This window comes from Spermophilus citellus, assembly GCF_964194105.1.
Source record: "Spermophilus citellus genome assembly, chromosome: 15".
Classification (NCBI taxonomy): domain Eukaryota; kingdom Metazoa; phylum Chordata; class Mammalia; order Rodentia; family Sciuridae; genus Spermophilus; species Spermophilus citellus.
The window spans coordinates 84,245,648-84,269,230 of record NC_138195.1 but is presented as its reverse complement, the minus strand read 5'-3'; the positions used below and the strand labels follow the sequence as shown (position 1 = coordinate 84,269,230).

The 23,583-nt window shown below is 47.3% G+C and overlaps 2 protein-coding genes across 4 annotated transcripts in view; both read left to right on the top strand.

Moving 5' to 3' along the window:
- The window catches only part of HSPA12A (heat shock protein family A (Hsp70) member 12A), a 149,325-nt gene extending 142,715 nt beyond the window's left edge, over positions 1-6,610 (top strand). For all 3 annotated transcript variants that reach the window (XM_081267960.1, XM_081267961.1, XM_081267962.1), the window contains 4 exons: positions 433-537; positions 1,137-1,395; positions 3,359-3,462; positions 4,286-6,610. In XM_081267960.1, coding sequence (XP_081124086.1) covers positions 433-537; positions 1,137-1,395; positions 3,359-3,462; positions 4,286-4,923 — 1,106 coding nt within the window. In that variant the 3' untranslated portion in view covers positions 4,924-6,610. The remainder of the gene's footprint in view (positions 1-432; positions 538-1,136; positions 1,396-3,358; positions 3,463-4,285) is intronic.
- A 5,526-nt stretch (positions 6,611-12,136) lies between these two features.
- Positions 12,137-16,215, top strand: SPMIP5 (sperm microtubule inner protein 5; the record flags this gene model as incomplete). The annotated part of the gene is made up of 3 exons (XM_081268109.1): positions 12,137-12,191; positions 14,492-14,710; positions 16,025-16,215. 3 exons carry the CDS (start codon positions 12,137-12,139, stop codon positions 16,213-16,215), a joined length of 465 nt encoding a protein of 154 aa, XP_081124235.1.
- Positions 16,216-23,583: the final 7,368 nt, after the last annotated feature.

Below are 23,583 nucleotides of genomic sequence, written 5' to 3'. Positions count from 1 at the left end.
TGTTCCTTCTGCACTGTGGGAAAATGTTCAAAATCAGTGGGTTTGGAAGGCCACTCACCCAGGTGGAGCCCTGTTGGGAGCTATAGTTTTGCATGTTGTAAAATCATGCAGACTCTTCCCAAGAAAGGTAGGAACTAGAACTCCCTCGTCCTGGAGTAAGTCTGGTGTTCAACAGCAGGTAATGGTATGTGCCTGGTATGTGGCACGGTGTGACATGCATGCTTTGGTCATCCAGAGCCCTCTTCTGGGTTCTTCATCATCCATGCTTCGCTGGCCCTCTGAATAACTTGCTAGGCTGCTGATTAGCAAAACCATGTGCTAGCCAGCAGTGCTGGTGGTGCTTAGCTGGGTAGACCAAGTTATCATCCACCAGCTTGTTTCAGAACGGGTTGACAAGTGGTTCTATGTAAAGAATGGCTGTGTCTGTACTAGGTGACAAGTATGTGGTTGTGGACAGTGGCGGAGGCACCGTAGACCTGACAGTCCATCAGATACGGCTACCCGAGGGACACCTAAAGGAACTGTATAAAGCAACAGGTGAGCCACAGCATGGCTGGTTTTCTCACCCATGAGCCCTTTCCAGATAGTTCCAATTCACTCATTTCAGACTCTTTCTGAAAGTGCTTCTTTCTCTTGCTGTCACCAGCCTGTGGGACCACAGGTGTCACATCTCCACCAATAGGAAAATGCAGTTAAGTGTTCTTTTAAGCTCAAACCACCTCCGATTTGAGTTTTAGCATTAGGTGAATCTGGCCAAGGGAGCTTGTTTCTGAAAGTTCTGATGTCACCTATGATTTAAGAGCTAAGGCCAGCTTTCTAGGAGGTCTCACAACACCTCATCTGGACCAAGGGCACCGAACCGAAGCTTGTTCTTGCTCCTATTTAATTAAATATATTGATCTTATTTGAAACATAATTGATTTTAGACAGACTGCTGATGATTTCTGTGGGGAAAAAAAAATAATCTCTGTATATGGAGTGAGAACCTAAGGGTTCTGCAGTCCGCTGGCTGAGGGGGTCCAACTTTGCATTTCTTTATGCATCAGAGGAGGACAGTGTGGGCTTTTTTCTCAGAGTTTGGATTTGGTTTCTGATGGTTTTTAACATCATGGGCTCCCATTTCATTCCTGACCTAGGTGGACCCTATGGATCCTTGGGAGTAGATTATGAATTTGAGAAACTTCTGTGTAAAATATTTGGAGAGGATTTTATTGAACAGTTCAAAATCAAGCGTCCTGCAGCCTGGGTCGACTTAATGATTGCCTTTGAGTCTCGAAAGAGAGCGGCTGCTCCAGACAGAACCAACCCTCTCAACATCACCCTGCCCTTCTCCTTCATCGACTACTACAAGAAGTTCCGTGGGCACAGCGTGGAACACGCCTTGAGGAAGAGCAAGTGAGCTGGCTACCTTGGCTTGGGACGGTCTCGGGTGGATTGTGTTGGTCAGAGGTGGGAGGGTGGTGAGTTCCAGTCCCACACATTTGCTATCTTGGGCAAATGACTTGACCTCTCTACTACTCAGGGTTTTTGTTTTTGCTTTTGTTTTTTAAATCTGGAAAGTGGAGATAAGAGTTCTGCTTACCTCCTAGTGTTGTTGTGAGGATAAAACCCATTCATAAACATTAGGTACTAAGCACATTATTTGAGACCTGAAAAGTGTCACCTTTGTGCTAGTTATTATGTTTTCTAAAGAATATCAGCTTTATGATAACAGGGAAGTGTAATTTTGGTTACTGTTGAAATCCCAGTATCTAGAAGAAAAGCTGGTACATAGTAGGGACTCAATATAATATTTGTTGAAAAAAATCTCATGGGAATCTGGGTTTCCTGCTTCTCTGAGACCCTTGTCTACATGCAAGTATTTGTTGTAAAATAAATGTATTAGGAAGATGGTTTTAAGCTGAATTTTAAAAAAAGACAAAATCATATGTTTTAATAACTTTAAAGATTTTTTGATATATATAAATATATCTCCATATCCACAGGGAAATGATTACTACAGTCAAAGAAATTTACATATCCATCACCTCCCATAGATACCTTCCCATAATGGAAAATGAAACTCCATCACCCAGCTTCAGGATTCTTGGCTCCCACTCAGTCTACATCTCACGACCCTCTCCCTGTTATTTTAAAGCAAATCTCAGATAGGTTGTCATCAAATCCATAAATATGTCAACAGACGGTTCTAAAGGAGATAAATTTTGAATTGTAACCATGACATCATCACATCTAGAGTTAATAATTCTTTGATATCAAATATCCAGTTATCATCAACAGTTTTTCCAACTGTCTCCTAAAGGTTTTCCAATTTGCATCAGCATCCTAATGAACCTCTCAAGTCTCACCTGGTGTATGGGTTCCCCCCCACACACACCCTTTTTTTAATTAGATGACAAAACTGGTTAATTGTGCTCAAGAGTTTCCTACAATCTGGGTTTTGCTCACTGCATGCACTTGGTGTCCCATAGCTTTTCATTCTGCCCCTGGTATGTTTTTGCTTACAGATAGACTTAGTGGTTTAATTGGATTCAAGTTTGGATTTCTGGCAAATCTACTTAGTGAGTGGTGGTATTTCCTATTGCATCCTATCAGGGGACTGATGAGCATTACCTGCGCCTGTTGATTCACTGGGTGACCACTGGGTTATCATAGGAATTGACAACTCTTTAGTTAGTGTAGCTGGAATACTCCAACAGGGACAAAGTTCTGCCCTTTGTAGTTTGGTTGCCCAGTCTGAACAGGAGAGAAGAAACCTTGATCTTCATAACCTGCCCTGTGAGGGGGTGAGGCAAGTGCTATTATCCTTGACTTCCAGAGAAGACCAGGCTCAGAGAAAACAGAGGCCAAAGTGCCTGAAGTCCCATAGCTACTAAGCCGTGGAGCCAGCCTGGAGCCCAGCCACCTGGCTTCCCGTCCAGAGCTCCTGCTGTTCCACCCTTCTGCTTCTAGACGTGTTGTACGTCCATGCCATGGGACAGCTACCTGGAGGGCTGAGGAGATACGCCTCAGCACACACACTTGTAGCTTATGTAGCCCAGTGAAAGCATCTCGTGGGCCCTTGGCAAGCTGGCATCCAGAGGGCAAGCACCTCCTTCCTTCTTGCACTAGACTTTGGCCTCCATCATCCCAGGAGAAGGTTGGAAGCAAAGAGAAATATAAGAGGTTACGTCAGTTCTTGAGGTTCTGAGGGTCCGGGCCCTGGCAGTTGAGGGGGTTTCCAAGTGTGCTTTTGACTTTGAAAGTCATTTCTGCCCCATGATGTGACCGATGTTCTGCCAGGGCACATGCCAGAGCCGAGCAGCCCTGGCACCTGCAGGCACTCACTGTTGTTCCCGTCTGTGTCACCTTCCTACAGCGTGGATTTTGTGAAGTGGTCCTCCCAGGGTATGCTGAGGATGAGTCCAGATGCCATGAATGCCCTTTTTAAGCCAACCATAGACAGCATCATTGAGCACCTCCGTAAGTATCCGTGGGGCTTGTCCAGCATCACCAACCAGTACCATGCAGTCGGGTTGGCAGGGGATCTGGGTCTGGTGGCCACAGAACTCAGGGAGGTTGCTGGACACAGGGTGTGCATCCCTCTCCTACTGCAAAGCAGCTGAGAACCTGTCCTGGGCTTTCAGTTTGGTCCCAGAGGTCAGAGAGCTGGGAGCTCTGAAGCCCTGTCATCCAACAGCCACTCTAGGGAGCGCATCCTGTTTGTGTGACTAGGACAGATTAGGAATCCTACCTACTAGAGGAGAAGGAACTGTGGTGAGAACCAAGAGGGCCACCAGAATCTGGCCATGCTGTCAACCTGCAGAGTTGGTGGCTTTCACCCAGGGACACTCAGTGAATCACTGGGGACCTTTCCCAGGATCCAAACCTCCCATCTTCTTCCAACCCCCACGACCTTCCAAGTCTGAACCTCTAAAGGTGGGATGAGATTTTTATGCAAATCAGAGAATCCTGGCTCTAACAGCAGGCCCTGGCCTACTCCACCGTGGAAGTGATTCGTTTTGGAGAGATTCCTTTCTCCATAGAAAGTTCCACTTAAAATATTCACCGCCTCTCTGTTCAAATGGGCTTCTACTCAGCAGCTGCTCTGGCCTTTACGGCTGAGCACTGGTGTGAAAACTCCTTTTCTACGAAAGACTCACTTGATAAGAACTCAATGGCTCAGACCAAGCCAGGCTCCCAGGGGCCCAGATGGTTTCGTCTCTTCCCAGAGATGAGCAGCCTGCCTCTCCCTTGCTTGCTGGCTTTTGCTGCTGTGACCTTCCTCCATCTTCTTCCCTTTCAGGGGACCTGTTTCAGAAGCCAGAGGTTTGCACGGTCAAGTTCCTCTTCCTGGTGGGTGGCTTTGCCGAGGCGCCCCTCCTGCAGCAGGCAGTGCATGCAGCCTTTGGTGACAAGTGCCGGATCATCATCCCCCAGGACGTGGGCCTCACCATCCTCAAGGGCGCCGTCCTCTTCGGCCTGGACCCCGCCGTCATCAAGGTGCGCAGGTCCCCGCTCACCTACGGGGTGGGCGTGCTGAACCGCTACGTGGAGGGCAAGCACCCGCCCGAGAAGCTGCTGGTGAAGGACGGCACTCGCTGGTGCACCGACGTGTTTGACAAGTTCATCTCTGCCGACCAGTCGGTGGCCCTGGGAGAGCTGGTCAAACGTAGCTATACCCCGGCCAAGCCCTCTCAGCTGGTCATTGTCATCAACATCTACAGCTCTGAGCATGACACCGTCAGCTTCATCACTGACCCAGGGGTGAAGAAGTGTGGCACGCTCCGCCTGGATCTCACGGGGACCAGCGGCACAGCAGTGCCTGCCAGGAGGGAAATCCAGACCCTCATGCAGTTCGGGGACACCGAGATCAAGGCCACAGCCATCGACATAGCCACCTCAAAGAGTGTCAAAGTGGGGATCGACTTCTTAAATTACTAACCATCCTTCCCTGCCGCCTGCCCCTAGGAGCAGCTCATCTGCATCTGCTGACCTTATCCTTGACTGTCCTGACCTTGACCTTGACCCTTGCCATTGCCCAACTGAACTTTAGCAGGAGAACAACCAGGGTGAGAAACAACTAGGGATTTTTGGAGGGTACACTGGAGTCAGAAAAGCGGTCAGAAATTATGATTGAGGTCTAGGAACAGGAAATTCAAGGATCCTAGAAGCGCAGCTAGTTTTCACAGGTACCAAAATGATGCACCAACCACCCGACAAGGGGATCGGTACAGTCTGCAGCAGTGGTGGAGCCTTGCTTTGAACAGATCTCTGCCAAGTAGAACTTAGAATGCCCTATTGCCTTCTTTCTAGATTTGAAATGAGATCTTTGAGTCAGGAGAAAATCTTCGTCTGAGATCTTTTCTTTTTAGGTTTTTTTTTTCTTTTTCTTTTTGGATAGCAGTCAATATAAAATGCCACCCATCTGTAGTCAGTTTCTTCTCATCCTGGAATGAACAGCGGTGACTCAGAGGGAACTTGGAGCATCGTCAGCTGGTGGGAGAAGACTGCCTACACTGGGCGCTATTTTAGGTTCTGAGATAATTTAAATTCCAAGAAGGTTTGGGGAAAAATAACTATAGCCTTGGCTACCCCACTAGGATTTTGGGGAGTAGGAATGCTAACACCTCAGCTTTTCAGCAGGTAAAAATTTGCTTTGATGGAAAAAGATACTGAAGAGTTGCTGCCTTACACCAAATCACAGTATTCACCCCTCATCTGTGGGGGATACATTCCAAGATCCCCAGTAGAGACATGAACCCCCCCCATAGTATCAAACCCTATATATACACACACTATTTTTTTCCCTATATCTCCAAATCTGTGATAAAGTTCAATTTATAAATTTGACACAGTAAGAGATAATAGTAATAACAAAATAAGGAAATCGTACAAACCAACTGTAACACAATTTATATGAATGTGGTCTCTCTCAAAATATCTCATTGTACTCTACTATATTTTTGGACCACAGTTGACCATGGTAACTGAAACCATGGATGAGGGGAAACTACTACAAATGTTGTGATCTAACTCACAGAATGCCAAATCCTGATTTCTGAGTTCAAAAGTAATTCTAGTGAATCTTGGAGGAATTCACTGTGAGAACATGAGGCTGCCATTGCTTTGTTCACATCTCCTAGTCCCCTACTCCAGAATAGCCCTTAACCTTGAAAAGCATCCAAACTTTAAATTAGCCCCCATTCTTCCTGCTCATCTCCATCCCCCTGAGAGTTCTGACCATTCATTTCCATCTTGTGAAAGGAATACATTGGTGAAATGTCAAAGGAGAGTCTGTTCTATGAGATGCTTCATTAAAAATCTCCAGTTTTTCAAATCCATCTAAATTCATGTGTAGATCTAGACTTGATGAATTAAGCCAATTGTTTTCTTTTTTCTCTCTCTTTTTTATTAGAGCTTTATGATCATTGGGTTCATCCAGACAAACTCATACAGGCATGGATATTGATTTTGGTTCATGATCCCCCCCTTTCCCTCTCATCCTTCCTCCCCCTCCCCATTTCCTTCCTCTACTAACTTCCTTTCATTCGCCTATTAATTTGCATTTGATGGTTTCTTATGTTATCCTTTCCTTTATTTCACTCTAGCTTCTGCATATGAGAGAAAACATCTGACCTTTGAGCTTCTGGGCTTGGCTATCACTTGGCATGATATTCTCCATTTCCATCCACTTACCAAGCCAGTTGTTCTCTAAAGCATGTCTGTGGCTTGCCTGCGTCAGAATCGTCTGGGTGCTCGCTTAGAGCAGGTTCCTGGATCCCATCCCTTTTAAGCAGAAGCTAATTTGAAGGGGTCCAGAATCTGCGTTTGTAGTGTATACCAGAAGTGAATGGGGTTCAGCTGGAATTTGAGAATTCCTAACTTTAGTTTGTCAAAGCTGAAGCACAGGCCACAGCCTGAGCCCTCTGTTCTTCCCTTTGGAATTTTCTTAGGGAAGAGGGCGGACCCCACGCCTTGTCCTCTTGATAAGTGGGGTTGGGGCTCCGTCACCTAGGATGGCCCTTTAAATTCTCACTAGGTGGTCTGGCAGGGAAAAGATGTCCTGAAAGTCAGCCAGTGGGTCTGCATTTTTCCCTCCCCCACCACCCAAAGTCAGTTTTCGCCAACATTCAGGAGCCAACTGAGGACAGAGACTCAAGGATCTGAAGCACAGTCCTTCTGGTCTGTTCAAAGCAGTCTTTTCCACCTGCTGGAAGTCATTCCGGTTTCAAGTCACTGGAGGCATGCATAGCGAACGGAGAACGAGGGAATGCGCTTTGAATGCAAGTTGGATTCACAAACCATCACCAATATGCAGATTGTGAGCAGCACTTCGGGTTTCTTTTTAGCCCATCTTCTTTTTCACTTCGCCTGCTGCAGATTTCCCTGCTAGAAAGTGAAACATGAATAAGCCACAGAACTGGAGAAAGCCAGTTCCATAACTTGAGTCATGGGATTTCATAGCCAGGCACCAAGGTGTGTTTCTCGGGGTCTCCTGCTGCCTGCTCTGCTTCAAAAGCTTAATGTTGTGTGTCCCTCTTTGGTGTTGCCAGCCATAGTCTGCAAATAAGACTTTTCCATTTAGTTATGAGTAATATAATTTTATGTACATACAGTGTTGAAATCTTGTACAGAATCTTTATTTCTACAATGTTTTTCTTATTTTAAAAAAGGAAAATGTTCTTTGATTTTTGTTGATATCACTGCCCTTAATATTTCATATTTTCATTTCTTAATTGCTCTCACTAACCACTGATTTGCACCGATACCAAGTGATGGATTATGTGTGCAAGACTGAGCATTAGGCAGAGGTGCCCTAGGGTCAGCTAATACTCTGAACACCTGGACCACTTGGATCAACAGCTTCTTCAGTTTTCGCCAACTTCCACATGCACATTCTTTCCAAAGATTCAGGAGCTATATTTAAGGGAGCGTAATGTATCAATTCTCCTGTCCAGACTTTGAGAGCTGAACATTCTGGTTTGGTAACCAAATATGACTGTGCAGAAAAACCTATGAAAACTCTTTGCATTCTGTTGGGTTGTCAACCTGTACTTGTGGGGCAAAGTAGTGACTCTGAGGACAAAGTGTGGTCCATGTGTGGATGTTTTCAGTTCACCAGGGTCAAAGGCAGGAACCAAGTGGTACATAAACCAAGCTTTTCTGTTGGGTAAGGATGAGGCAAGTCCCTTGTTTGCTGCTAACGCAAAGCTCTTCCTGCCTTGAATTAAGGATGTCTCCTTGTCTACTAGTTCTCTTCAATGAACTGATAGAAATCTACGGTGTTGGCAAATTGATGATAGAGAAGGGGTGGCAATTTTGCAGGACTTTCTTCTGGCCCCAGAGATGCAGCCCTAGTAATCCAACTCCTTAGACAAGACTCCCAAATCCATCCCTTTCCCCTATTGAAATATTTTAGAGTAAGAGCACTGGATAAGTACACTTGGACACATTTCCTAATCTTAGAAGGTTTCTAGAAGGCCTGTGGTCCTGACCCATTACTCAGTTGCTCCTGGCATATTATTTGATAGTCACCTTTCTTGGAAGCAGAGTTGTTGATGTCCTTTGTCACTGCCTTTTCTGTATGCAGGAGGCATTAATGAATGACAGACAACTTACAGACATGATAGGAAAGAGGAGGAATCACAAGAGTGTATTTGCAGAGTGTTGGCTGAGTCCAGATTACAGAGCCTGCCCCACCCTTAGAATGTTATTTAGACCAAGTTTAGCTTTTAGAGTCCAGGTCTGGTTAATTGCCAGGGTAGCAAAGAATCGCATGCACCAATTTAAACAGGAGTCAAACGCATTATTAGTCCAAGATCAAACTTCACATTGTAGAGATGTAATTGCCGTGAGTAAGCTGCCTACAGATGCTGGGAAATGACTTAAGTGGATGACTAGTATAAAAGTCGTTGGCCATCCTGTCACTAACACCTCTCATCTGCTTGAATTATGGAACACTGTTCTACAATCTCAGCCATTCAGGGTCTTGTTCACTCCAAGATAGATCCAAACTTCACAGAATGTCGCAGCAGTTCACAACTGGACAGGACTGTGTCTGCAAACTCTCTTATCTTCACTGATGTCTAATAAAGTAAAACTCTGGATCTCATATGGCCCAGGATTTTTTTTACCCCCACTTTGTTTTTGTATGTGGAATTCTAGATGGGTCATTACTGATGCCCTATCCACCCCATCTCCAGGATGATTTCCGGGTCTTTCCTAGAGGGCAATAAGCTTTATTAACAGTCATTCCAACATGACCGGCCCTTCCTTTCCTGGGAACCAAGGCTCCATTCATGTCCACAGAACCCTGTTTTCTTCCAAACAGGAAGAAAGTATTCTAGCCAGAGAGTAGGCCCATATGCAGAGTGGCCACGGGCAACTCCACTGCACCCAAATGAAAGTCACTAAAGAACACAGAAGGCCTGGGACAGTGCCGTGCTCACTGGCATCCTAGCAGGTGAAAGTGGCTTCAACTAGAGCCTTGGGATGCCTCCAGAATCCACACCTGGATCACTCTGAGTTGCCTCTAGAAGCTTCTAGAGGGCCAGAGGTGGGGGTCCTAGGACCACAAGAAGGATAAAATTGGTGGTTGGCTCCACCTGAAGTTCACTTTCCAGGAGAGTGGGGTGGAGAAGGCTGGGAGGTATCCCCGAACCAACTTCAGACAGGTACTGGGAGAGCAGTAGTGCCACTAGGCAGCGGGGCTTCGGCCATCCTTTCCCTGTCTGGGTCATTGGGCAGCATCTTGGTGGATTTCAATCCAATGAGATGCAGGTTCCAGCTCTCTTCACTCCCATAAATTGCGGCTAGAAAGGGGTGACTCGACTTCCCAGGCAGCCCTTCATTTTGGTAAATTGCTCCTTTGCTTGCACCGGGCGCCTGAAAAGTCCAGCCCCTCCTAGAGACAGAAAGGGGTTAGGGCTGTGCTGGGCCCAGCCAGGCACCTGTTACTAGGCTACTGGGGACACAAGGCCTCGCCTCCTCCTCAGGCTTCCTCCTGCCCACAGGTTCCTCACACAGCCACGACTAGCCCTTATCCATAAGTGAAGGGGGCCCGTTCCTCTGCCCACTTCCCACTGTCTCTACACCAGCAGAATGGCGGCTCTGACCCCCGAGCGGTACCCTCCCATGGGGGACCAGGCTCTGTGCAGGGCTCCAAGGGCAGGTATTTGTTGAGTGAAGGTCTGTTTCAAACTCAAGGCTGTACTAAATGGGTGCTCATTGAAGTGCCCTCAAGTTCACTGGGCCCACCTCATCTCTGATGCTGGGGGATGAGGAGGGGGATGAGGAGGGGGATGAGGAGGGGGATGAGGAGGTGGATCCCCAAGGGAGGGGGGGTAGGGGCAGGCTCTGGGGCCTGAGGCTCCACCCCCCCTGCCCCGCCCAGGTGTGAGCTCACAAAGGCTGTGGGAGGCTTGGAGATCAGAGGCTGGTGGAGACCAGGAGTCCTCAGTGGGAGCCCAGGAGATGGGACGGGAGGCCTGGAGGATGAGGCAGAGGCCTGGATGGCCCAAGGCCCAGGACAACCGAGGCCTGGCCCAGTGCATGGCCCAGGTCCAAGTCCGCCCAGGTGAGAGCAGGGGTTGGGGTGGGAAGGAGGTGGCAGGGAAGGGTTGGTGTCCATGTCATCCATTTTCCAGCCCCCTCCTCTGGCCCTCATTCAGGGCCCCTCCTCTCCAAGCTCCTCACTACCCACCTCCTCCAGGCAGGCTGGATGCTGGGCCCTATCCAAGCACAACACTTTTGGACGACCCATCTTGCCCCTGAGAGTTTGGAGTTCATCCTTCATGTCTGCTTTCACTCCAGAGTCCTCAGACATGTTACTTGATCTCTCTGTGCCTTTTGAAAATCATCTTTCACATGGGAACCCCAATAGGTGTTACCCTGAGGGACACTGCAGGGATTCAACAAGAATGCAGCTCCCTTCCACCTTGTCTGCAGAGCCAGTGTTCTAGAAATGGGCGTGCCTTTTCCATCCTCGACTGGAAATGGGTAGAATAGTGGTGCCACATGTGTGTCGCAGGGCTGAGGAGAGGATTTGGTGAGTCAGCACATGTAAAGCTTGGAGAAAAATTTTGGTAGCAGGTGGACAGTGTGTACTGGGCATCGCTTCACGGCCAGTCCCTCCTCCCAGGCATAGACTGCCATGATTGGGTCAGCTGGGTCTTCACTGCTGTCAACCTGCTGGGGCTGGGTTGCTATGCCTCTCCCATCACCGCTGAGGAACCCAGGACCGTGGCCTCCCTCCACCTGAAAGCCCCTTCTCTTGACCTCAAGGGCATTGCTTTAGAGATGAACCTGTGGGCAGAATAGGGCATGGCAGCATCCACAGCGTGGAGATGCAGACCTTGGGCCTTTTGGGGAAACCACTGGCGACCTGGAGGGGGGAAGAAATCTTGATTCACAGACAACAGGCACATAAACTGGTACTGCCACAATCCCCCGCCACCCTGTATTCCCCTTGGACTCCATGCCAGCCTTTTGGGACTTTCTGATCTCTATGAGCCAGAACTGACGAGCGATTCTTTGTTGCAGGGAGCTTTCTTGTTTCTTGAAGGATGTTTGGCAGCGTCCTGGCCACTAGATATGAGAAGCGTCCCATCTCCCAAGCTGTGGCAACAAAAAATGTCTCCAGACATTGCCAAATGGTGTGGAGCTAAAGGGAGTGGTGGCAGACATTACCACTGCACCCACATTCCACCTCCATAAAGAACTAGCTCTGGAGGGTGGGGGCCTTGTCTCTTTCCTCCCCCGAGGTTCATGAGCCCTATATGAGGGCTCCTGGGTCCTGTTCATCTTTACATTCCCAACCTCTGTCACGTTTCATGACCACAGTGTGTGTATCATTCATGACTGTTGGGTGGACAGGGGCGAGGGAGGGGCCTCCCTGGGAAGGGAGACACTTGTAGGCAGTGATCTGCAAGGTTATCTAAAGGTAGCATGTCAAGCGATGCCCCTTGGAACCAGGTCGTTGTTGGTAACTGAAGCCAGCTCTGTCTGCCAGCTTGGTGCCGCCTCTGAGTCCCAGCCCCTGGCAAAGCCATTCTTTGCTCCCAAGGGCTCTGGCACAGGCACAGTAAGTACTTGAGGCAGAGACTTAAGGAAACCAATTTATTCCTTCTTCCCTTCATGAACAGACAGCGAAATCATGGAGACTTCCAAGACCTTCATTAGACGTCCTCCGGTCACACCAGGCTACAGTGGTGAGTGACAGCACTCAGGGGAACTGTGGCACTGGTCCCTGTGCTTGCCTCGGCCCCCTGTCCGTGCCTCTCAGGCAAACTGGCTCCAGGTTGTAGGACCCATTGAGAGTGCCCAGGGCTGCAGATGGCTGACAGATGGCTCTGGTGGATGGAGAGAAAGAACTTAGGCTGCACCCTGTGGGACATGACCCGTCTGGGAAGCACTTCATGTCCATTGAACAAATTTAGACCAGGATGGACAGAATGCTGTGAAGATAGACACAACACATTAGTGGGGGCCCTGACCCTCCCCACGCTGGTCTTTCTAGTCTCCCACAAAGGCTTTCATCCTTCCATGTCCCCCTGTGTCCCCCAAATGGAAGCAGTCAACTGCCCTGATTTTCTTGGAATCATGGTAGTGCTAGTCCTGTGTCCAGGAACCCCTTAGTCCTTGGAAAACTAGGACAGTTGGTCACCCTTCCCAAAGGCTTTTACTCCTCAGGCTCCTGGGCTCCTGAGAACTTAAGCTGTCACATCCCCATGGGTGACGAACCCAGTGGTCCCCATGGGCCCTCAGCCTTTACACATAGCTGTTCTCAGGAGGAAGGGGTGCTTAGGGAACATTCAGTCCACAGTTGCCCAGCCTTTGGGGCTGACAAACTGAGACATGGTTCAAGTCTCTGCTTGACACCATCCATCTGACTGTAATGACTTAGCTTCCAAGCAAGAAAAAAAATTCAAGTAAAATAGTTTCTTAGGGCTTCTTCAACAAATTACCATAAACTGGATGGTTTAAAACAACAGCAGCTTATTCTCTCCTGGTCCTTCGGGCTAGAAATCTGAAATCAAGGTGTTTTGGGTAGGGCCATGTCTCTCTCTAGGGGCGGGTCCTTCCTTTGCCCCCTCCAGCTTCCGGTGGCCACAGATGTCCCCTGGCTTGTGGCAGCATCTCTCCGTTCTCTGCCTCCATTTTCACGGGACTCTTCATGTGGCCTTTCCTCTGCCTCTAAGTTAGTGTCTCCTGTATCCCCTCCTTTCACTTATAAGATGCCAGTCATTGGATTTACAGTCCATCCTAAATCTATGATGATCTCATTTCTGGATCCCTAATTGCATCTGCAAAGACCCTATGTCCCAGGAAGGTGAGGCTCACAGGGGTTAGAACTTGGATGTGTCTATCTAGGGGTCCAGTGCACACCACTGCAGAGACCACCCTATGATTGTTGTGACATTTGCTCTTTTAAATACCTGAGTTCTTAGCTAGACTCAATAAAAATAGCTTATATTCCTCTATGTGTGTGTGTGTGTGTGTGGGGGGTGTGGTGGTGTGCATATGCATGTGAACACACGTAAAATCTATGCAGATCCAAGTAGTCCCTGAGGTAGGCAAGCCACCAAGGCTAGGCTCCTGGACTTCTGTGATCTTCACTGTGACCTTGGAGTATTTTTCATTGCCTGAGGGTTGGTGGGTGAAGGACTTCCTCATTATCAAGGTCAATTAATGAGATTCTTCTGGAGGTGGTTTGTAGTAGGGGGAAAGGGTTGGGAAGGGGCTGCCTTCAACCCCACTGCCAGGATTTCTTTCCCTAGGGACAAAGGCAAAAACATTGGGCCCTAATACTGAGAGGTATTTATTTATTTATTTACTTTGTGGTTTAAAACCAAGCTCTTAACCAGTTTTTCTCATTTGTTCTCTTTAAAAATGGTTTTATTGTGACAATATTATAGTACTTAGGATTCAGCATCCAGTTTAAATAAATACTCGTGTTTTACCCATACTCATTGTAATGATTATATGTTATTTTGAGGGCAATGGTGAAAAATTGTTCTTGGGGTGGGTCTTGCAGATAATGAGTTTACCTTTTTGTATAATAGGTCTATGCTTTTAATAAGCCTGCAATTTCCCCATGGTCCGGCAAGAAAGATCCCAAATTGCATTTGGGAAGTGTCAAGGAAATAAGCTTTCTCTCTAAAAAGAGGAATAATTTCAACTACTCCTCAGACTATCATTTTGGACCATTAAATGCTTTCCGCATTTGCCTTCTGGCTGACGTCAGGGGCTTTGCTATAAAAGAATATGACTGTCATCGCCTTTGTTGAACTGGGCCTTCACTTCCCAGCTCCAAGGTCATTTTGGGTGGCCTTGGGAGGGCCCGTCTCAGTGGAAACAAGAGCACTGCTTGTATTAATGGCCTTTGGAAAAACGCAGCGCTGTAGGCGGGGACCTGCCCAGCGGTGGGCTGAGCTGGGGCGACGGGGCAGGTTCTGCAATCCCCGCCGGCTGGCCTGGCTCAAGGCTGCCCTCTGCCCGGCTCTTGCAGGCTTCGTGCCCTACCTCAGCTGCCAGGGGACCTCCGGCGAGGACCACATGGACCACTGCCTGGAAAGCTTCCAGGAGCAAAGGCAGCGATACATAGAGCGGCAGGAGGAGCTTCACCGTTCAGTGGACGCTGCCCCCAAACTGAAGCCCGTCTGCTCCGAAGACACGGTCCTGCGGGCTCTGCACGAGTACACTCGGAAGTACCACCCCTTGAGTCTGGGTATGGGCCCCCCAAACCAGCTGCCCCTCCGACTGGCCCCAAGCACACATCCCCGCAGGCCACAGAGAGCACGGTACCCAGCACAGCCCCAGGCCCCCAGGGCTCAGGGCAAACGGACAGGCTCAGTCTCTTCACACGAGGGACGCACTTCCTGGGAGAGGGACACAGTCCTGGTCGGGCCAGAGGGTGCTGGCCTGAGCACTAAGAGGCCCTGGGCCAGTCACAACACACTTGGAGCTTCTGGTTGTTTCTCTGTCCTGGGAACAGTTGTCCCCAACCGCAGGACTTTGTGAGGTCACGACTGTCATTCCCATCTAAGAGACAGGAGAAGGGAGGCTTCCAGAGCTGGGGTCACCGGCTGAGGTCATAGCAAGGGTACTGAGGTCAGCCCTGGGTCTGATTCCTCCTCCTCCAGATGCCAGTTCAGGAGGAAGGGGTTTGTCACCGAACACCAACAGTGGAGACCACCGTGATGGGATTATATGACAGGAATTGCAGCGACGATTTGACCTAGATTATTTTAAGGCCTAAAAGCCTATAGTAAAAGCAAGGAACTGATTGCTTTTATTCTTTTTACTATAATTGTTCAAAAAATTTTCAAGAACAAATGATAATTTACACGTTTGCTGTGCTTTAAAAATCTTCCAAACCTTACCAAGAATCTCTGCCTAAGTTTGGGACTTAGCCCACCTCTGTAGCTACTTGCTGTGTGACCCGAGACAACTTACTTCCCTGCTCTGGGCTTCAATATTTTCTTCTAAAACAAGAAAGGATCGACTAGATGCTCCCTGGGATGTCCTCCAATTCAGTGGCCTCATTGGAGGCTATGGGGATGGTAAAACTTACCCAAGGTCACCCAGCAAGCTAGGATCACAGTCATGACCTGAAGCAGGTTCTTGGTAAAGTCTGAAAGCAGCCTCCTAAGCTGGCGCTGCTGTCGATTCCCTGCCTTATTTAAAGCCTGACGCTTCCCCATCAATCTGAGAAGGAAGCAGGATCTGTCTGAGAGCCAGGACTTTGAACATAGAGCCAGCTTTGAGTCCTGCCCTACGCCTCCTGGCTATGTGACTCAGGCCAGGTCTCTCTGAACCTCGTTGCAGGCCTCGGTCTCCTCCTTCCTATGCTGAAGGTAACAGTGGTGCTAACCTGGATGGTTTGGGAGAGAATTAAATGAGATACTATTTGTAAAGCCCCTCCCACAATACCTGGCCTAAGAGCTCCCCTGGGCTAACTGTTGGGGTGCCAGCTGGCTTGAGAACACTGCCCTCTGCAGAACTCCCCCGAGCCTTCAGGAAGAAATCTGTCTCTCCACAGAATGCAAGAACATGAAGAAACCTCTTCATGAGCCCCCGATCCCTGGCTGGGCAGGCTACCTCCCCAGAGCCAAGGTCACTGAACTAGGTTGTGCCACGAGGTACACTGTCATGGCCAGAAACTGCTACAAGGACTTCAAGGACATTGTGGAGCGGGCCAAGAGAGCACGTCTGAAATCATACGAGGAGTAAGTGTGTGTGGGGGTCAAACCACTGGCTGCAAGACCTAGAGACGAGAGCCCCCCTGCACTAGGACCGCCGTGGGTCTGGGTGGGTGTACAGAAGTTGTCTCGTTGGTCTGTAGGGCTCAGCTCCCGCCTGAGCTCCGCTCTCCCCAGAGGCCATCTGTCCAGCAGTGACCTAAGAGACTCCAGGTGCTGATGGAGGGGGGGAGATGGCAGGTGACGCCATGGGCACTGCATATGGTGGCTCCTGTGGCCTCAGTTTTCTCTTTTGGAAAGGGGACAACAATCCTAACCGTTAGGGTAAATTGTAAGGATTAGAAATGAACACACGACCCCCCCCAGGACCTGTGTGTGTTATTCTTATTTTTATTGTTAAAAGGAGTAACTTTGTGACTTTTGTTCTTACTTTAGACTGTGTGGAATTAGCCCCACACAAACTGATGCTCCTTCTCCAAAAGTTTTGCAGCACGAAGAGCTGACACCCCCAAACCCAGACTTCTCCATCGCAGGTGAGTGAGGGTGCTTTCCTTCTTTCCTACCGTGTTCTAGAAGGCACTGGTGTGTTCGTCTGCAGAGCTGGCTGCCTGCCTGCCGCTCCTGTGGAGGGTTTCTCTTCCAGGTGGAAGCTGCCCTACCTTTGGAAAACCCCCGGGCCAAGACCCCAGAGCTCCGGTGACATGTGACTCGCCTCAGAGGCTAAGTACTCCATGCAACACGAAGATTTATCTAGGGCCACGGCCCTCACCAAAGAATGCAGAGGTCTAGCATGTGGCTTAGACCTCCAGGGACAGGTGGAGCCGAGGGGAGTGGCAGAAGCCTGCCAGTCTTGCACGGGTCGGTGCCTCATCCACACCTAGTGGGCAGTAGGAAAGTGTAAGAGCACAGTTCTCCGGGCCTGCACCCTGAGCTGCAGCATGGCTGTCAGCAATCACGAATCTTGTTGTTGTGTGGGAATAAAGAGGAGACTGCTCAGTGTGCTAAACGTCTTTGTGGGTTTTTCTCAGGTTGCCTTGACCTTGAGAAAGGCCAGGGTGGGGCCTTCTCTTCCTAAACCCTAAGGGAACCTCTTGTAGCTGGGCCAGGCTCTACTTTGAAGCCTCAGTCCAGCACTGTTGCCACCTCAGCCATGCTGGGTCCTGGTGTGGTATGTCCCCAACTCTGGCCTGCAGCCAACCCTGCTTTCTTAGAATCCTAGTCCCTTTGAGGCCCCGACTGGCAGATACAGCTACATTAGTTTTCCAGGACTGTCCTAAGAAAAGTAGAGCCAACTGGTGGCTTTATTGCCTCACAGTTGTGGAGGCCGGAATTTCCAAATCCAGGCTGTTAGCAGGGCCCCCTCTCCCTCTGACACCGGAAGGGAAGTCCTTGCCTCTTCCTGGGGGGTTGTGGCAACTGAAGCCATGTGACCCCCATCTCAGCCCTCCCCACACAGGGTGTTCTCTCTGGGTGTGTCTGTGTTGTCATGTGGCCACTTCTTAGAAGGTCACATTGGATTAGGAGGCCCCTTCTCCAGTCTGTCTTCACCTAAACTAATTTCACCTGCAATGACCTTATTTGTAAACCAGTCACATTCCGAGGTACTGGGACCAAGACTTTCTTCTTTTGAGGGACACAGTTCAACCCATAGCACTGGTCACTGCTGCCTGTCACTGACAGGTCTCTCCCTGACTCCACTTGGCAGCCTTCAGTTCCCTGAAATCTAAAGCAGCTGGGGGTCTAAGGAGGCCATCAGCATCAAAGAGCTAAAAAATGGGGCTGGGGTTGTTCTCCGCGGTGGTGCACTTGCCTAGCATGTGTAAGGGCACTGGGTTTGATTCTCAGCACTGCATATAAATAAATAAATAAATAAAGGTCATTGACATCTTAAAATAAATATTTAAAAAATGCTCAGAGCCGGAGATGCAGCAAGCTGCTCCTGGAACTGCTTCCCAAGGCGAGAGTTTTTGCCAGGACTCCCTGGGCTCCGAGGCTCCATGGACAGAGGTCAAGAGGATGGAAAAATCTTAATAAGAAAAAGTCCTATCTTCGTTTTACAGACCTCCAATTGTTTCCTTCATTTGTGAAGGTAAAGGACACACCACAGCCAGGTACTCACCATAGAAATCGTGGACCTTTGGTACCCTACGAAGGTGTGGCAAACAGCTAGAAATCATGCTAATGCTCCCCTCACTCCACGATTAGTTACTAGAGCCTCAGAATCTACTCTCATTTTAACATGCAGTGAAGAAAATCAAAACCACACTAAGATTTCATCTCACTCCAGTCAGAATGGCAATCATCAAGAATGCAGGCAACAATAAATGTTGGTGAAGATGTGGGGGAAAACGTACATTCATACATTGCTGATGGGACTGCAAATCGGTACAGCCACTAGGGAAAGCAGTATGGAGCCACCATTTGACCCAACTATCCCACTCAGCGGTTTATACCCAAAGGACTTAAAATCAGCATACTACAGTGACTCAGCCACATCAATGTTTATAACAGCTCAATTCGAAATAGCTAAACTATGGAACCAACCTCAGAGTCCTTCAATAGATGAATGGATAAAGAAAATGTGGTGTATATATTCAGTGGAATATTACTCAACTTTAAAGAAGAATGAAATTAAGGCATTTGCTGGTAAATGGATGGAGTTGGAGAATATGTTAAGTGAAATAAGCCCCCCCAAAAAAACAACAACAGAGGCCGAATGTTTTCTCTAATATGCGGATGGTAATTCACAATAGGAGGGCACTGAGAAGAATAGGGTTACCTTAGTTTAGGTAGAGGGAAGTGAAAGGAGGGGAGGGGAGGGGATGTGGAGATAAGGATAGTAGAATGAAACAGACAATTATTACTTTATGTATATATATAACATGTGATTCTGCAACATGTACACGCAGAAAAATGAGGAATTATATCCCATCTATGTATGATATATCAAAGTGCATAAATGCATTCTAATGTCAATTATAACGAATTAAAACAAATTAAAAATTAAAAAAAAGACGTGGCTATTTCACCCAGATTTGCTCTCTTGAATATTTTGGTGATATTTCCTTTGTAATCTTACGCATTTCAGGTCCACAGTGTTCATCAGATGGCCACAGGGTCTCAGAACTGAACAGTCTTGAACAAAGAAGTGCCTAAGGGTGTTGTAAATAGTAATGGTCTCACAAAACATAACCACCACCCCCATCCCTGTGGGCTTGGGATGCAGTAGGAGCTACTATGTCAAAGATGATGTGAAGGGAAAATACTGTTGTGGAAATATACGATACAGCTCTTGAAAAAGGAAGGTCCTAAGATGTGCAGTAGCTGTGAACCTACGTCACACACACACACACACACACACACACACACACACACACCATGTCTTTTATTTAATAAAGGGGGGAGCTAACCCATAATATTCACAATGGTCATTTAGTAGATGGTGCTACTGATTGCTTTTATTTTCTTCTTTGTGTTTTCTCTGATTTTCCACAGCCTCCAGGTATTGCATTCATAATTAAGAAATAATATCATCTTTAAAATCCTTATTTGAACTGTCGAAAAAGATGCTTAAATACTCTGGAAATTAAATTTTAAAAATCACATTTCAGTAGAAGACAGCTAGCACTTTCTTCAAAGGGCAGGGCAAATCTATGTGAATAGTTGAGATTTTTCCCAGTTTCCCTAAACCCTGAAGGAGAGACCTCAAAGCCCCAGAGAGGACACCCGGAGACAGACACCTTCCTATGCAGGCTGCATCTCTGCCCACCTCAGAAATGAGCCACATGGGAGGCATGTCTGTCTGTCCCCTTTTCCCAAACCCAGTTTGCAGATGGCCACTTGGGGCTCAAGTCTGTTGCAGTATTTTCAAGGAAAGTAAGGAGGTGGCAGGACTGATGTGGCTCTTAAACTGTCCCAAGTGTTCTCATCCATGGATCGTATTACATACCAATATTTAAGTGACGAATTCATTTGGCACAACTTTTAAAAAAATGGCTTTAGCTGTAAAACCGAAACAGAACCCCAAACGACCCAGTGACAGAGGTAAAAAAAGTGAATAAAGGCAATTCAAAAATTCTGCACGTCTCCCTTCCACAAGTTCACGATTCAGATCACCAAGTTCAGTGTGCAGAATGGTGAGCCCTTTTGTTAAAGCAGCTCCCCATCGCAATTCTTTCCTTTAGACTTTCTCCTTTCTGTTTCTCCCTAGCCTATAATTTCTAGAGCATTGACTGTCGGCCGGGGGAGATGCAGAGAGGTGATTTTAATGCTCAGCAAATTATCATTATTAGCACAAGCTGCATCTGTAATGAGCTCATTCTTGCCACTAAAAACTCCCTGGGCAAACTGGGTCTTTTGTCAGGACAGTTTAACCTCCGTGTCTTCTTTAGGGGGTAGCTTCTTTTTCTTTCTGGGCAAGAATTGACAGGTCCCCCAGAGGCCAGTGGGAGGAGACACCAAGTTTCTCCCTCCTTGCTCCTCATTCCACCATGGTGATCCGCTGGCTCTAATGAACAGGATCTTGATCTGAGCTTCAACGTTGTTGAAAGGTATGGGCAGGAGGTAGACTCTCAATGTTCATATCTCTTCTTGAATTTTTCAGACTATATGACTCTGATAGTTCCCTTAACCTCTCTGAGCATCAGATTCCTATTTTGTAAAATAAGATAACAAAACAGCCTACCCAACAGTTCAGGTTAAAAGGATTAAGAAAATAGGCAGCCACTGGGCTGGGTTTGTAGCTCAGTGGTAGACAACTTGGCTAGCATGCATGAGGCCCTGGGTCCATCCCCACAGCACTGTCAAAAAAAAAAAAAAAAAAAAAAGCAGATGATGAAAAAAGATGCTCAGGGTCATGGAATCACACAGACCTGGCAGTCTGAGGCCAGGTCTGCACACCTAACCTTCATGCTATACTGCCTCAGCCTGTGGATCCTTGGCTCGTGGTCACAGTAAAATGAGCTACTCCTAAATGAGTCATGCTTTCACACGGAATCAATTCAGAAAGAAAACAGATGAGAGTCTAGGCAAGAAGAAGGTGAAAATGTAATGTGAGGGAGATAGCCCCTCAAGGTTGAGGGTGTTGAGAACTGAGCTTTAGGGGTCCACATGCCTGTTGGTGCCATATAACTGCTGAGTGATGTGAGGCAGGAAACTTAGCTGCTCCTAGCCTCAGTTTTCTGCTAGAAATTTGGAGAATTAAGTGTAATAACCTGCACAAAGGACTTAGCATGCTATTTTGCAGGTAGAACACTTGCAGGCCTATGTCGGTTAACCACAGCTAAAAGCACTAAGAAGGATAACAACAGCAAGGTCAAGAGCTATAAGGTCCAGTTCAGCATGAGACTGGACTCCCTCATCTCTCTCCCCTGCTCTTACACCTGTCCCTCAGCCCCTGGCCCATCCAAAGAGTTGCAAGAGTTGAGGTCTTGATTCCTTCCTTCCCAGAAGGCCTCTGGCTTCCATAAACAAATTACCTCTTCTGAAAATGTCCCAGGTGTCTGACCTAAGGTGAGCACTGGGCAAGTGTGAGCTGTCGTGGGGTGACGACATCTGCCCACCTGTCTGTCCTCTCAGCCTCTTCAGCTGACCTGGCAGGTAGGAGAGAGTCAGGCACAGCAGCCTCCATCATATTTCCCAAAGCAGGCCTTCTTGACAGCAAAAAACAGAGGACCAGCCCCACCCTCCATGCAAGTGGGCAGCTGTGTTTCCGACAAAGCCAGATGTGCACATTTAGACTCGAATCAGATTTGCCTGATTCTCCAAAGGCTGACAGGGAGTGGGTACCTTGCCTTTCTTGACCAGTGTGGGCACCATCTGGAGGGGGCACCAGGCACTCCATGGCCTGGGGGTCATCCTTCAGCTCTTGTTTCTGATAGGCACAATCCTGAAGGTCACACCGGAAAACTCTCCCTGGGTCCCTCAGTGCCCCCTACAACCATACCCTGGCTTCAGAACCTGGTGTCCGTCCCCTGTGCAGACTCTGTCCAATGTCAGTTGTCCTGAAACCACTTCTACTGGTGAAACTCACCCCAGTTTTTGTGAGCATTTTAAGTATTTGTCAACCTATCTAAGGGTATTTATGGTAATTTTACAATTCTCATGCACATTTTCCACATCTGCAGTTTTGTGAAGATGGGGTTGACTTGTTTCCTTTCATTCTTTTCTCCTCATTTTTTCCTACTTATTCACACTTTGAGAAATTTTTAGCCAGTGTGTCCAAAAAAAAATGCTTTTATGAGATTGATTTTCACAAATGCAATGTTTTATCTGAATGCTTCCCCATCTTTCCCTCTTGAAGGTGCCACTCCCTCCCCCACATTAATAGGACATAGGTCACGAAGACCTTTCTTCTAAGGCAGGATTGAAAACATTTTCTATAAAGCACCAGGTAGTAAATATTTTAGGCTTTATGGGGACACCCGAACTCTGTCACAACTACAAAAAGTCTGCCATTTCAGCAGGAAAACAGCCATAGACAATATGTTAACAAATGAGTGCTGTGTTCCAATAAAATTTTATTGATATACACTGAAATTTTTCATTTATCATATGTCATAAAACATTACTTCTCTTTTGCATTTTTAAGGAACCATTAAATACATCAAGGAAAGAACACTACAGCATCCCTGATTAACATAGATGCCAAAATCCTTAATAAAATATCAGCAAATTATATACAACATATTAAGATATACATCATGGCCAAGTTGATTGCATTGCAATGTTTTAGGGATGGTTCAACATATGCAAATCAATAAATGTAGTCCACCACATTAATAGAATTAAGGGCAAAAATCACATAGTTATCCCAATAGATACAGAGGAAGCCTTTGACAAAATTTAGCACCCATTCATTATAAAAACACTGAAGAAACTAGGCTATGTATGACAACCCAAAGCCAACATCATAGTGACTAGAGAAAAGCTGAAAGTATTTCCTCTAAAATCAAGAAGACAAGGATTTCCACTTTCCCTACTCTTATTCAATATAATACTTGAAATTCTAGCCAAAGCAAATAGTCAAGAGAAGAAAATTAAAGGGATTAAATGAGAAAAGTAAGAAGTCAGATTACTACTGTTTGCAGATAATATGATGTTCCATCAGAAGATTTTTAGAACTAATATAAAAATTCAGAAAAGTAACAGGATACAAAATCCACATAAAAAATAAATAGCTTTCCTGTACACCAATAATGAATTCGCTGGAAATAAGCCCATTCACAATATCCTCAAACACACACACACACACACACACACACACACAAAACAAAACAAAACAACAACTATAAAAACTCTAGGACTTCCTAGCTAAGGAAGGCAGATCCTAGCCTGACATGGTGAAGATTTGAGCCTACTTTTTCTTCTAGTAGGTGCAGGGTCTCTGTTCTAGTGCCTA